Source organism: Nelumbo lutea, chromosome 7, assembly GCF_056320005.1.
Source record: "Nelumbo lutea isolate HS-2025 chromosome 7, American lotus-T2T, whole genome shotgun sequence".
Taxonomy (NCBI): Eukaryota; Viridiplantae; Streptophyta; class Magnoliopsida; order Proteales; family Nelumbonaceae; genus Nelumbo; species Nelumbo lutea.
The window spans coordinates 4,648,315-4,663,546 of record NC_142690.1 but is presented as its reverse complement, the minus strand read 5'-3'; the positions used below and the strand labels follow the sequence as shown (position 1 = coordinate 4,663,546).

Genomic DNA, 15,232 nt, shown 5'->3' with positions numbered 1-15,232 from the left:
GGACCTTGAGTCTATGAGCAACCACTTCATGCAAAACATGTCTGAGGTTTGACTCGTATTCAGTACTCCACCTCTCCCAAGACCCTGATAGCTAGGACAAGCATTAGGTTATTATTCTTTTATTTTTACTTGACAGTCATCATCATCATCACCATAAGTAGCAGCAACTAAGCCTTGTCCATGAGGTTTGGCTACACGAGTCCTGTTCCACCATTCTTAGGATCTATGTTCGTAAGAGTTTGGAAAAAGTTTTCGCGTCCGCTGCCAATCTGATACTGTCCATTATTTTTACTTAAAGAAAAACTTAAATAAAATATTTCCCTTGGCATGTGGAGCAAAAAACATTAACTTAATAGGGGTATTTGTGTGTTTGAAATTGTAAGAGAAAAGGTAATAATGTCTGCTATAAAAGATTATACAACGAAGTAATTTTACAACAAGTACATTTAAAACAAATATTGTCTAACAAATAATCAAATTCCCTTCCACCAGAAACACTAGTTTGTTTAGGGCTTACTGTGACATTCAGTTCATAAGAAAACAAAAACATTTTTGTTGATAGTAAATCATCTCTGCCACATTATTTAGATCAAAATAATGGAGGAAACAGGGCTTTTATGCTCCTGTCTACTGTTGGTACCGATCCAACTGGAAATTAAACAAAGAAATGTTATGTACAGTTGAAGGCCTGAAGTCCAAAGGGTTATCCCAATGTTTGTACTCATTCTCAAACCATCTCATGTTCATATTCTCTATCACCAAACCATCAATGTGCTCCATCATTATCCCGGCCATGCTGTGATTAACAAGACCTTGGCATCCTGGCCGGTAATCAACCAATCCAGCGGGGAAATCTGTCCATCTTTTGTAGGTAACATTCACATTGATGAATTTCAAGTTGCTTAGAAGGCCTTGTTTAGAACCAGATAAGAAGATCCCATTTTCGGAAACAGCAGATATGTTAACAAAGAGCACATCAGAAATAGACCCCTCTGCTGTGTTTGAGTCGCGTGGACAGCTGGTCACATAGATGGGCTCTGCTCTCCCCCACCATGATGGGTCATAGTACCTTGTGCTGATTTTTATATTTGAGAAGGTGATACCACTCACATTTCCTACACAAGGACGTATAAATCAGTAAGACTCGTACACTTCAATAACAGAAAACTGTAAATGTGTAACGTAGACTTGGATGTAGTTAAGGAACCTAAATGCTGTTACCTCCATCTCGAATCTGGAAACCTAGTCCTCTGTGAGAATCCACAATGGTGATATTATCAAACAGCAGATTCTTAAAAGCAAAGGAACTCGCACTACCAAGCTTGATTGCAGAAGATTTAGTTCGAATCCAACAGTTTGTGGCTGATAAGTTATAGATAGGGCCAGTGTATGTCTTAGGACAAATGGCATCATCTCCAGTGTCAATATGGCATCTTGTGATCACAGTATTATTTGAATCTTCTATATCTATCCCATCATTATTTGGGGTATCAAAATCTCCATAAATAGACACATCATGAATTGATGTCTTCTGGCATCTGACTATGTGCAAACTGCAATAATATGATCTCATTCACAATAAGAGTCGGAAAAGAAATAATAACAGATGTGAGCAGAAACAGAAGCTTGCAGACAAGATCAAGCTTGACCTCTTTAACATACGGTTATAAGGTCACTCTGTCTGAGAATATCATTTTGATGAGTGCACAGGGTCCCCATTTGTGCTTAGTTGGTTAAGGTGGTGTTTGGCATCAATGCTGTTGCTCCAGAAAACGTGACACATTAGTGCCATGTTGGAAAAATCGGTGCTCCAGAAAATGGTAACATGTTTGGAACTGTTTTTTCATAAAAAACGGTGTTCCAAACCACGCCTTTGAAATCAAGAATGCGTGGTCTGAGGAAACACTGAATTCAAAGTTTTCTCAAATTTGGAGTTCATTGCTGCCAACGGGGACATGGTGTGGCAGTGACATGGACTTCTTATAATGGGTATTGGTGCTTAAAACAGATGTGGAGCTCCCATACCAAACAGAAGGTATTGTTATTGCCCCAGGAAATGTCCCAGGCAGCAACGTTTTCAAACAAAAAAAACACCATTTTCTAAATAAAACAGAGGCTTGAATTTGTTTAACATTGAGTCATAGGGTAGCTCTGTCTGAAAACATCATTTTGATAACTATGTTTGGTTTGAAGGAAATATGGTCATCTGTACTATACACATATTGCACTGGATCGGATTGGGCCATTCAATCCAATTGAATTGACATCCCTTAAGCTCTTAGGCAACTTTGAAATGTTACACACTTACGCTTCGGATCCAACTCTGCAATTATTGACGTGTCAAAGTTTTACTGGACCCGAAAAAAATCCCATCGAATCCAAAAGCCAAGATCAGAGTGATTATGACAAATAGTGGTGATTTGGTCGCAATACTCTCGCTAATCGACACGTGTAAACTGAAAATTGAGGTTATTGCAAACTTTTCAACTTATCAGCCAATGAATGACTGACACGTTACGGTTATCATTTGGTTCGCATATTTCTTAATTTATGGATAAGATTGAAAGTTTGAAATGATGACGTTGGGCCCCTGGGCGTGAAATGAATCATGAAGGGGGAAATAGACGCAATGCTAACAGTACGAGCTCGTGCGGTAACGCGAGCGCGTACAACACAAAAGGACAATATATAAATCAGGGCGTTTTTGTAATAATAATAACAAAGGAACCCTGATTCATGCACCATCTTTCATGCACTTCCAAAAAGCGCGTTCCATTAGCATTGCCTAAGGGTGAACCGGTGAAGACAACGGAGAAACAGCGGAATGAGGGGAGAGGGGAGAGCGAAGAAGAGTGTAGTACGCACCACCAATAAGCGGGCTCCATCAATCTGATATTCCAAACTCTGACATTCCGGCAACCTAGAAATCCGACGAGTCTCGGCCTGCACTCGTCACCATAACAAGCACCCGTGGTATTCCAGCTGACCATGATGTTCTTTCGATCGTTGATCTGTTGGACAAACTTCATTCCCTGGCCGTCGATCACTCCCCCGCCAGTGATTCCGACGTCTGTCGCGTTCTCCGCCAACACCACGTACCATCTCCAAGACTCCAATGGATAGTCCCCCAGTCGCGCCCCTCCCAACACCCGAGCTCCCTTTTCGATTTCCAACACCACCCCCGATCTCAAGAAGATCGTGGCCGTCAGGTAATCTCCCGGCGGAAATCTGACTCGTCCGCCTCCTGCGTCTGTGCAGGCGTCAACGGCGGCTTGTATGTGCGACGTATCATATCTCTTACCGTCGCCAGCGGCACCATAATCGGTGACGGAAAACGTGGCCGTCGGCAGGTTATACTGGGGGAGAGCGATCGTATCATATTTCGATGACGCGGCGGTTTCTGAAACTGAAAGGAAAACTAAGAGCATACAGATGATAATAGCAGAGACTGGGAAAAGAAGAGACGCCATTCGTTATCTGGGTCTTGGTTTTGGGGTCTGACTCATCATCTGACCTTATTTATCGACACATAACATCGAGGGTCGAAACCAGCTCACTCACGGTCACGGAACTAACCCTCAGCCTCGAGCGATTCCCCGTCTTTTTTTATTTTTATTTTTTAGATATCCTCTTGCTTTGTTTATGATAGCGGGTGATAGAGTGTTGGGAATCAGCGTCGTAGTTACGTTGATCTCGATGGTTTAGAACGGTTCATTCGTCATCACATGTAGGATCTGTTTCTGATGGTCATTGATGAAGACGACCACCTTTGCCTTATTGAGCAATCTGCTAGCGACAGTTTAGTAGGAAAAATGGTTTTCCTTTTCCACTGGAAAGTCTGGAATTGGATTTTTCTCCTTGGAAAGGCATTGGAATTTTGATTTTTTAAGTGCAATTATTCAAATCAAAACAGTGTTCCAAGTAGAAGCCATGGATTGAAAGCAGCCCAAGCCCAAGCCCAAATCCAAGCTCCAAGCAGCCTGCACCGTGGTAGGAGTAGGACTCTTTAAGTATGTTCAAATATGGGGAAAGAGAAAGGGAACTTCATTAATGATATTCTAAGCAACAGCTTGTTCCAGGTTATACAATGAATCAATCAATCATCTCACAAATGTAACAGAGGTAGAAGATTGAATGACTCAGTTAGTAATTAGATATATATAAAAATATAGAAACAAATTCTCTTTCTTCCTTTTTCTTTTCCCTCTCCGACTTGAAGAAAAATTAGGGTTTTCTGAATGTCACAGCCCAAATTGCATGGACATGAAATCCCTAGGGAATGCTGATTGCTCCTCTCCCTACAAACTGCTAATAATATATCCATTATGTACACTGCCAATCAAGCAACCGCCAAGGCATCAGAGTTCCATTTTCAACTGGTTCGAGCTCAGAGACACTGCCAAAGCAAAAGAAGCAGAAAGAAATGAATCATATGTCAGTTTGTCCCACGTAGACACAGCCGATTTGATGATAGACGGTTAATAAGTTCACCTGAATTTGCTGAGTTGTAGCCGAAAAGGGAGTTGTCATGTGCAAGGAAGCTGTTGCTGCCACCTCTCTCCCACGCAGCTGGTCGTTGCAGCATGTCAACCTCCCACATGGGTTGCTGCTGATTCTGCTGTTGCTGCCACATCAATGGCTCAATCGTCACTGCGCTGGGGAAGCTACTGGAAGTAAGGCATCCAATCTGCAAGAAATCAACACGCAGAAGATAAGTCATGTCATGTTACCAAGAAAGGAAATCAGTGACGATGGGATCAAGGATCAACCATCACGGGTGTTGGAATGGATAAATTTGTTGCATGAAGTACTTCTACATATCTACCCTTTATCTAGGAATTATGAGATCCACTGGAGAAGGCAGGAAAGGAACATCCGATCTTCCTTTTTCAAGTTTTGGAGAAGATTATAGTGAAATGGGTAGAGAGGGAGGCAGGAGAGAGAGAGCATTATATATTTATATGCGTGCAGATTAATTGCTTATCCACCCTTCAGATGGTATCAATTACCTTAATTCAGAAAGGAATTTGGGATCGTGATCAATTATCCTGTTAACTAATTTATCCCGTTACAAATTGAGCCTTAATTAAACAAAATAGTGAAGTCTCACCTATATCTCTTGACGTTTTTCTTTTTGAAAGGCCTATGCCCTTATCTCTTGCCGTTAAAGTAAAGGTTTTACACAGTAAAGAAATATTAGGAGTTTCTTTGTTAATATTCTACGAGTAGGGGCCATTAAATTCATTGGCAAATGATATTTTCTAGCTCGTTTTGTTTCTCTTCATCCTACTACTGTCGCTTTGGACAGAGTCACAGCAATGGAATGAATCTAACAGTAAACAAACGGAAACTAAACAAAGGTTCACGTAGTAGTAGTGGATGATGCGTACTTCTGCGGCGAAAAGGCTGTCGAGGCTGAAGTCGATTCTGGGGTTAACCGCAGCGAGTCTCATCGATAAGAACTGAAATCACAAACCTCGAATCAGATCAAGATCAAAACAAGGTGAACGATATGATGATTTCGAATGACTGAAAAGCCTACGAAAACATCTGAAATATTAACAACTGGAAGCTTTTTCCGGTTAAAAGTTGAAACGAACTCGAGCCAACAATAAATGAAAGAAGAAGGGTGGGAGTTCTGAGTTCTGATTCTGACCTCTACTTGACGCTGCAGACACTGTACGTGGTTAATGATCTCGTCGAGCACCAACGCCGTACCGGAAATCTGCAAAAAGCATGTTTTTTTCGGTAAAAGAGCACCATTAAAAAAGAGAGATGCTTAATGGCGATACATTTTCCCCTTGCCGAAATGAAAAGAAAGGTGATACAATGCATGCACTCTCAGAGGGTACAAATCTACGTTCCTGAAAAAATAAAATAAAATCCATTATTTTCCTTGTTCGAAATTTGAATGATATTACACGGTTATCGCGTGTCACAGTCTTCGATGGATTGATGTGACCCCACCTTGAAAAGCCACAGGATCTCACGGTGTGCAGTAGGCAGGTTTCTTCACGATAACTCGTGAAATTCTCTGTTTCCGTTTTTCTCTTCCGAAAAAAATATTTAGATAATCCTTGAGATATCGGCATATCTACACCGTACATCAACTACAATAAAGTGAAAAGTGAAACATCCTTTCGATTAACCTAAACAGTGAACGGCCGAGATCCTCCAATCGAATGGTGCTTCTCAAGAAATCAGAATGGTGGGTCAAGGTCATATGCTCTATGGACATTGAAGAGATGACCCATGATGATATCATGATGTGATGGAACCATGATAGAGCGTACATCAAGCTCAAGGAACCTCCAAACAAAAGCTCTGAAGAGTTGATGTGGTCCTAATTCCTAAAGCAGCAGCAGATATCAAACCAGTTGGATGCCTCCGTTCTGCAACCAACCCCCATCGTTTTCCGTTTTCCGTTACCCATCCATTATGATTATTGTTTGGATAATGTGTGATGATTCTTCGCAGCCTAGCCACAGACAGCCACCGGATCGGAATAAACTGTCTTGGTGGTCCCTCGACTCATTCCAACTCAGTGGCCTTCGCAATACAATACACACGTAGCGGGCTTATGAAAAGCCAAAGGCAATAAAGATCAGATGCGTTAATGTTTCACCTCAGTACCATATCTACGCACAGAGATCCTACACCTCAGATACTCAGAGACTCTCAGAGGCTCAGAAGCTCGACTCTGTAAACGAACGAGTCGAACGTACTTCCTGGGGGTCCCCACTAAGCACCGTCGGATGGCCATCGGAAATCGTGTCAGTGTGAATTCCGAGGGACATCCTTGGAAAAAGAGCTGAGGAGTACACACTCCTGAAGAGGATGCCATCACAGAAACAGTGACTCATGGTCCATCCCCATCACGTCGTGTCTCTTCTCTATCATTCGCAGTTCGGTGGGGTGGAAGGTTTTTTTTGCCCCCCATCGAACCTTTATAAAAAGTTCTGCTTTTGTCGTCTCACCACTTCCACGAAGATACCTAACTAATTTACCGAATCCCTTCGCTTTACTGGGGCATTCTCGTTATTCAAGCTATTTTCATGTCCATTCTTCTACAGTTCACAACAGAATATGAAATTAAATCACAAAACCATCTTATTTTTTGCCCCTCTTGGCCATAATTGTGAATGTGGAAATGACCAATAAATGGAGAAAGACCTGTAAAATTACTATAATGCCATCGAAAACTTCAGAAAACCAAAAAGTGAAAAAAGGACGAACCTTACTGCAGCCGGGGACCAGTTCCTGAAGAAGCTTCATCCGAGCATTGATCTTCTCTCTCCTAGCCTGAATAATAAAAAACAACAGAAGAATTAATAAATGATTTAGGGCTTGAGGTTACGTGATTAGAGTTCAGAGAAGCAAATGAACTGAAATTACTCTTTCTGCTAAGCTGTGGCTGTCAGTTGCTTGACCACGACGAGCTCGAACATGGACGTAAGGCAGTTTCTCGCCGTCCTTCTCTTCACCAGTTTTCGAACTCCCGTGCTCCACGTTTTTGCTCCTTTTAGCAGAAACTTTAACCTAATTTTCCCCAAGTGCAAAAAGGAAAGCAGTTTCAGAGCTTTACGCTGAAAACGGGAACAGTTACCGCCAAAGGAAACCCTAGACCCTAGGTTGCTTATTTCGAACTTTACCTTCTTTTCTCGTTCCTTCCGCTTCGTCGACTTCTGGTTCTCGCTCGGCGTCGCTGGATCGGAGAAGACCAGGCACGAACTTGGATTTGACTCAGAATTGGCAGGTTCGTTTTTCAACTTGAGTGAATTCTCGCTGGAATTCGACGGAAGGGAGCTCGCGTCTGTCGATTCTTGCGCCCCAGCGTAGATGGAAAACTTGGCCGCTCGTTCGACCAAAGCAGCATTTGTAGGAAAGGATGGGGAACAGTTGAATGAGTAGCCTAGCGTCTCCTGCTCATTTCGGCTCTGTCTCCACAACTCCGGTGCTGGAATCGGCTGAGCCGTGGTGGATTGCGGCTCCTGGAGGAGTTCCATTGCTTGAGTGGCCGGAAGTCCGAGAAGAGCAGTGAAAGAACTCCCCGGAACCGTTTCTTCCTGAAGAAGATTTCCTGTCATTAATATTCCATCGCCGAATTCAAAAGTATCTTCTATGATTCCCGGCTTATTCTCACTGCAACTCCCAGATCTGCTATTAGAACACGAAATCCGCTCCATAAATAACAAACTTCACTTAAATACTCCACCTGATCGTCCAAAAACCCAACCAAACCGAATCAATTTCCCTAAACAAAAAAGGCTAACACCACCTTATCCCACTTCGCATTCACTTCAAAACAACTCCTCTACAACGTAACTTCTCGAACAGTTTCCGCTTTCACCAAAAATAAACCTTCGAACCCTCTTCAAGTGTCAGAATTCAGGGCTCGAATTTAACTGAAAAAAAAAACCCGAAACGCAGAAACCACCACCCCGGAAGAAAAGAAACAAACGACTTTAATTTAGTAGGGTAGAAGAGACAGAGACAGACAGAGAGAGAAAGAGAGACCTCTACACAGTCCTCTTCTCTTCCAACTCTTTATCCGAGTCCTGAGCTTATGTTCCAACTATTCCCTGTAACTCGTTTATATGGTTTCAGGAGAGAACACTGAACAGAGAGAGAGAGTGAAACGGAGAGAGTTCGAAATGAGGAAAAAGAAAAATCTGACAAAAGGAAAGGAGAGAAGAGAGCTGGATATAAATGGGAGGGGGCCCGGACAAGGCGGACCGTAGTGTCGCGAGCAGCGTACGTGTTCTACTGGGGCTCTATACGCGTAGCTCGTCGCTGAGTATCTCTCCTTCATTATTACGATCATATCGGTATCCTAGAGTGGGGACCGGAAAACCACTCCGACAGGTTTTTAATCGTGGCGTACGACGCGTCACTTTCCTGCATTTACACAACGGAAAGAGTCAATGGCGTCAAATTGACAGAAAGAGAAACAACGCCACTGGCACGACGACGGCATCCTCCTCGCTGGAAATCGACGACGACCACCTCGGATACGTGTTTACCGGTTCACCCTCGCTTTGTATTCGCACGTGTGAGCATTCTCGCTCCTACTCTACTTAAACTTCCCAGATTTAGAAACCGTCGGATTGGAACAAGTTATGAGATCGGCCAGTGGATAAGGAAAGGTATTCCATATATGGCTCGACAATTTCCTGGAACATCTTCGGTACAGCGCTTAGTGATCTTCTGTATGTCCTAAAATAGCAGCCTAAATCCTTACCGTCCAATGGGTAACCAAGCCAACAATTAAGTTCGGCGTTTTGAGGAGGTTAAGTTTAGGGGCGAGGTCCCCGGCTCCCCGCTCGATATTTCGGAGCACGTGATTCATGTGTGGATTGTAAGGTGGGCCATGTTGTTAAGATGGATTGTGATCGAAGGTCCAGGTGTGAAGTATAGAAAATTCAAGGTGATGTTTATCATCGATGTTAATTCTTCTTTATCGATTTTTCAAAAAGTTGGTGAATTTTGTTATTTGATATCATTTTTGTCATCTTAAGCTGATTTTTGAGAAATTGACATTGAGCCTCTTTGATACTTGACGTGGCGAAACCCGACCATCAGTCAAAAATGGACAAGTGGCAATAGGTTAAGGGTAAAGTTGTTAATTGACAAAGTTTAACTAAATACGCTTGTTTCACCAAATTCTTCTACTATCAATTCATAACATGTGCTAGCAATGCATGAACATCCACAGAAATATATATGACCAATCTAATCAGAATATCAATGTCAACGCTATTCATGCAAGCCCATTACCTACCATGTGCACATAACATATTAACCAAGGGTGTGGCAACTAGACCGAACTCCGACCATGTGTGAGTGATACATGGATTCTTGGATAAAGCATGTTTCTTATAAGTGAACCCTTGATTTGTTTGGGGGGAATGCATCACATTATATTATACTCAATACTACACACATTGAACACCTTGACACATTATACCTCACCTCATCTTCTCTTACCTTGGTGTTATCGACTTAACTATTGGAGTCCATGCCCTTGGGACATCTCCTCAAAACCTCTGATGTTTCTTTTGGTTTTAGGTTTTTCTTAGCATCCGATATGTTTGAGTATAGGTGACTCTCCGAGGCCAAGGTGACATCATACCAATTGAGGTCTCCAACAACTTTCCATATCTATCTTCTTGTGACCAATTTTAACATCACACAACATTGATTCTCAAGGGCCAATTATTTATATATTGGAGTTATTATTTATTGCCATGTGGGATGTCATATCATTTTCAAAAAATTGGAATCAGGAAATTGAGGAATCATAAAAAATGGTGATCTCAGAAAAAAGGCCGACTTCAAAAATAATTTATGATTGATTTATTAAAAATCACCAAAATTGATAAACCAAATAAGAATTTCAGCACCGATTCTTCTCAGACTTCGTGGTTCCAACATGGCAGTGATTTTGGAAAATCAAGTCCGACTTCAATCAGGACACAACAACCTTTACAACCTTACATTGAGAATATCTCCTTACTTTGTGCTTTCTTTTATGGATAGATATTTTCAATGCAAGATTGTAAGGGGTTATTGGAACCAAGGTTCAAAATATTGTTACATATCAGCCCGTATTAGCCGATATGTATCATATTGAGGCCTTCCTAATGTACCCCTATAAATGATGTATCAGGTCAAGCCATGATTCAGAGGATAGCCAAGACTTAAATCGACCCTCTGAAAATAAATAAAACACAAAAAAAAACACCGATACAGGCCAATATGCCCTATCAGCATATCGGCATGTATCGATATTTAGAACATTGATTGGAACGGTGTGAGAAGCACGGGCTTGCCGTGACCGAAGCCGAGACCTGGAAAATCTGCATCTATGCCAAACATCAACTAAGTGTCCGACTGAACGGCCAGCGCAACATGTTAGGATTAGGAAGAGCCGGTAGTTCAACCAACCTACGCCGACAAGTATGGCTTAGCTTACTCGCTTAGCTCTACTAGGCCCAGAGCCGAACCAAACCACGAAATCTGAAAGAAAGTCTCTTTCAGCAAAGCCCAACGCGGGCTTTCAGCGGGCTCCACAGTACTGCACATCAAGTCCAGTTCACTAGTTTACTGGGTCATTGGTTGATGGCTTAAGAGCAAGTACAAAGTAAGCAGGGCCGAGAAAGCCCACGGACACAAACGGGCCCATATACACCGCCACGGATATAGGAATAGGATATACATCCTACGGGAGGTTATGACTTATGAGTTATGACGTCAGTGAGAAACAAACCAGATGGGCCTTGATGGGTGGCCCAGAGCGGGAGGTGTCACCGGCCACAAGTTACTTATCGTGAGCGAGTTGTTCTTTACATTACCGGTGAGATGTTCCCAACGAAAATGACAGACTACGTACGATCGTAAGGCATCCTCGCATGTTAGAGTGTGAACTTCATTTACTGTGGTAGATTGTCTACCGCTGCAACATTATTGTTTTTAAGGTGATGAGTTGTGCCCTCTCGGTCTCAGACCTCAGTTTGTTTGCACTCTAGATTTCATTCACACTCGTGTAAATTTAAGGGGAGTGTAAAATGGTCTGAACGCAAATTCTGGTTTACTTTTGCTTCAGATTTGACTTTATGTTACTCGCTGTCGAGTAATAAAATAAGAAGCAAAATGACGTAATCCCCATTTTATATGAAAGAGAATGGAGACAAGAAGAGAACTATTTGTCTCAGAGGAATAAGGTGGGAAACAAAATGAAGTGGTTCTCAGTTTATATGACAGAGAATCATGGTAAGAGAAGGTGGTACAAATATTGCACCAGTTTTTTAGATGCAAAATCTAACAAGTGCAAATCATAACCACAAACAAATGGATGCAAAGCTGAAATTGTCTACAAAATTTGTATCCAGTTTGGGTTTGCACTGCAAGACAAACATAGCCTAAGGCTCAATTTGGAAAGAGTACAAGTCATTACAAGGGAAAATCTATCATATCGGAAAGACATGGTACCGAAAGAGAAGCACCCTTGTGAATTTGATGAATACCACCTGATGATCACTGATGAGGTCAGATTTGACCTTCCACTGACATCATGACACGATAGGCCTTATCAACTAGCACGTTATCTACCTCTCGGGGCGGAACGGACTCCTAATGGCTCGGGTCGAGGATCTCGGAAGTGATTCGTGAATTTCACAACAGCCTAACTATATAAGAGCATCAACCCCTGAGACCCAGGTATGCGCGATTTGTGCTTACTAGTTATATTGCATTCAAGTATTAGCTCGCTTACACAACTAGCCATTGACTTAAGCATCGGAGTGACCACACTGGGTTAATCACCTTGGGTTCTTTGTGCTTTCTCTTCTTGCAGCTTGATTCGCTAGCCAAGCATTTGATATCCGAGCTGTCATCCAATTAGGAGCTCCGGATTGTGCACCATCAATTGGCGCTATCTGTGGGATATGCTACAAAAAGCTAGGTTCTCATCTGATTCTTTGAACCTCAAGTAATAGCATCCTCAAGCAACAACAACAACACTTGATCGAAAGAACCCCCTAGGGAAGGGGGGGGGGGGAAATCAAAATGCCCAGACGAGTTCTTGCAGTCTTACCCAGACAAAATCTCCCTAATTGTAAAGCCACCCCCATAGGTTAAGCTCTACGTGCTCTCTATAAGAGTTGGCGGCCAACAGAATGTGAGGCCACCTAGTAGGTAGAGCCCTCCGTGGTTCCTGTGCGACTTGATAGCCAACAAATTGTGAGGTCACTCCATAGGTTGAGCCCTCCATGCTCTATGTAGGAGTTGATGGCCAGCAGGTTGTGGAGCCGCTATCACAAGTCAGTCCTGCCGAGGTGATGAGGTGTCTGTAGGCCAAGGAGTTGAGAGCAAAAATGGATTGTCAAAATTCCGTCGACTTGACGACCTGGAGAACTGCCTCTGACGACCTGGAGGCCTATCACTGCCAACTTGGCGACGATAATCAGCTTGAACGAGCCTTATTTAGCCTTGTTTGCGAGGTCGCCCCTACAGGTCGAGCCCTTTGCGGCTCTCGCGGGAGTTGGTGGCCAATAGACTGCAGTCGCCCTTGCGTGTTAAGCCTTTCAAGGTTCTCGTGCGAGTTGTCAACCTAAAGTTAGTAGAGTTGCCCTCGCAGGTTGAGCTCCCTATGGCTTATCGTAGGAGTAGACGACCAACACCTCCGAGGACTAACACAGAGCAATCGTGGCACTGACCTGCTATTCAAATGCCAACAACGACACACGCATTACAAGAGAAAGCCAAACCTCGAAATATGTTGGTAACAAGCAAAAAGACCTACTATAAAGCTACTCCCTTCGCTGAGTTAATCTCAGCTTGGGAGTGAGGGGAAATTGATGAGAGCAGATTTGGCCCTCCATTGACATCATGACACGATAAGCCTTATTGGCTAACACATTATCTACCTCCCGGGGTGGAACAGACTCCTAACAGCTCGGGCCGAGGATCTCGGAAGTGATTTGTGAGGCCTACGGACATCAACCCTTGAGACCCAAGTACGCACAATTTGTGCTTACTAGCTTTATTGCATTCAAGTGTTAGCTCACTTACACAACTATCCATTGACTTAAGCATCAGAGTGACCACTTTGGGTTAATCACCCCGGGTTCTCTATGCCTTCTCTTTTTGCAGCTCGACTTGCCAACCAAGCAAACAACGTTCGAACTATCATCAAGCTTGAGCTCTAGATCATACACCATCAATCACCTATTCTATTTACTGATTTATTGGCTGTAAAATTTTCCGGTATCATAGTCAAACCCCCAAACAAATGCCTACAAAATACAAGATTTTGCACTAAACATATTTCAATTTGCACTCTTTTCAAACTGAGCCTCAGAAGGAGTACAAATGCAAATAGATAAAGTGCAAAACCTTATATCTTGTATTATTTTATATGTATTTGCACTGTATATATTTACATTTGTACTCTTACCAAACTGAGCCTTAATATTCAAATATGCAACGAAGATTGAACCATGAAAAAACATGGAAGAAATAGCTGTTGGGCACAATGTAGAAGTCAAGGAGCACCGGTGCCACGTCGTTACTCATCGTATATCTGTCAGTGGGCTGGTTCTGGGCCATCTGGCACCTTTGGAACACTGATGGGGTGGGTCTCATATGTTTCATATAATTAAAAAATCTACGGGAATGAAACTTGCAGAACATGTTGAACTTGGTTCCAGACTCCAGAGTACTTGACAATGGGCTAAAAGAATCTGGGTCAGGCCCGTTCCAATAATCGTTCGAGAGGAAGACACTGCGTCTTAATTGGGCCCAGTTCAGTGTCTTTTGTTATTGATTTCTCCAGAATCCATTACTGAATACTGAGGATCAAGCCAGACTCATTGATTGTCCTAATGACCGAGTCCTTGGAGGCTTGGACAACAGGCCGACAGCAAGTTGCAGGGCTTCAACCCAAGGTTGGCCTAGAATGTTCACCGTCAAACCCTCTCTACCTAATCCTGCCCATTGGCAGGCCCAATTTAAGGAGTCCAGATCCTCTGCATGAATATTGAGAACACGTATGAATGGGTAAAGCTTCTTAAATGCCAATAGGAATGTCAACGGCAGGACCAGTGGCACGTGACCAGTCTGTGTAATCACAAAATCAGAAGACCTAAACCTGGGCTTTGTGTTGATCCCAGGCTTAATGGGGCTGCTTAGCCTTGTCATTTTGTTATCAACATTATCTTTAAGACCAGCTTCTGAGCCCAAAGTGTTGTTTCAATTTTAGGGTAGCAGGTTCGCTGAAAAGACCACTTAAAAGGACGTTTTGGTTTAACTAAAACTTTTGATAGAATATCTATTTACCCTATTCACTCTCATGATTAGGTAGCGTTAGAAGTTCCCTACGGTTGCGTTTGGAAATGATGTAAATGAAGTGTAAATCCTGGTTCAAGGTAAATTTGTATACTGGTTCACTTTCGTCAGATTTTGACAACATTATATTTATGCATTGATAAATGACAGACTAAATGCATATTTATATTGATAATAAGATGTAAAAGTACATTAATAAAAAAGAAGTAAAATTGCATTCAAGTGGGCTTTTGATTAAAAAAAAAAAAGCATATGTTTTATTGAAATTCATGTTTGCATCCATTACAGCTAAAAGTCTGTTTGGTAAGAAAGTAAATTTGTCAATGCAAAACTAACCCAACTTTACAATTTATATGAAATGTTTTACACTCTACAAATTTGCATT

The 15,232-nt window shown here is 42.4% G+C and overlaps 2 protein-coding genes across 2 annotated transcripts; both read right to left on the bottom strand.

Annotated features, from left to right (window-relative positions):
* Positions 1-376: 376 nt before the first annotated feature.
* LOC148844753 (Pectin lyase-like superfamily protein) lies at positions 377-3,779 on the bottom strand. The gene is made up of 3 exons (XM_088954570.1): positions 2,866-3,779; positions 1,222-1,553; positions 377-1,115 (listed from the first exon to the last, which is right to left on the bottom strand). The coding sequence occupies exons 1-3, from the start codon at positions 3,468-3,470 to the stop codon at positions 628-630; spliced, it is 1,425 nt and encodes a 474-aa protein (XP_088810696.1). The 5' UTR covers positions 3,471-3,779; the 3' UTR covers positions 377-627.
* A 244-nt stretch (positions 3,780-4,023) lies between these two features.
* Positions 4,024-8,837, bottom strand: LOC148844752 (transcription factor bHLH48-like). Its single transcript, XM_088954571.1, has 7 exons — positions 7,653-8,837; positions 7,396-7,539; positions 7,237-7,302; positions 5,657-5,725; positions 5,391-5,462; positions 4,492-4,687; positions 4,024-4,396 (listed from the first exon to the last, which is right to left on the bottom strand). The coding sequence occupies exons 1-7, from the start codon at positions 8,184-8,186 to the stop codon at positions 4,359-4,361; spliced, it is 1,119 nt and encodes a 372-aa protein (XP_088810697.1). The 5' UTR covers positions 8,187-8,837; the 3' UTR covers positions 4,024-4,358.
* Between the last annotated feature and the right edge of the window lie 6,395 nt (positions 8,838-15,232).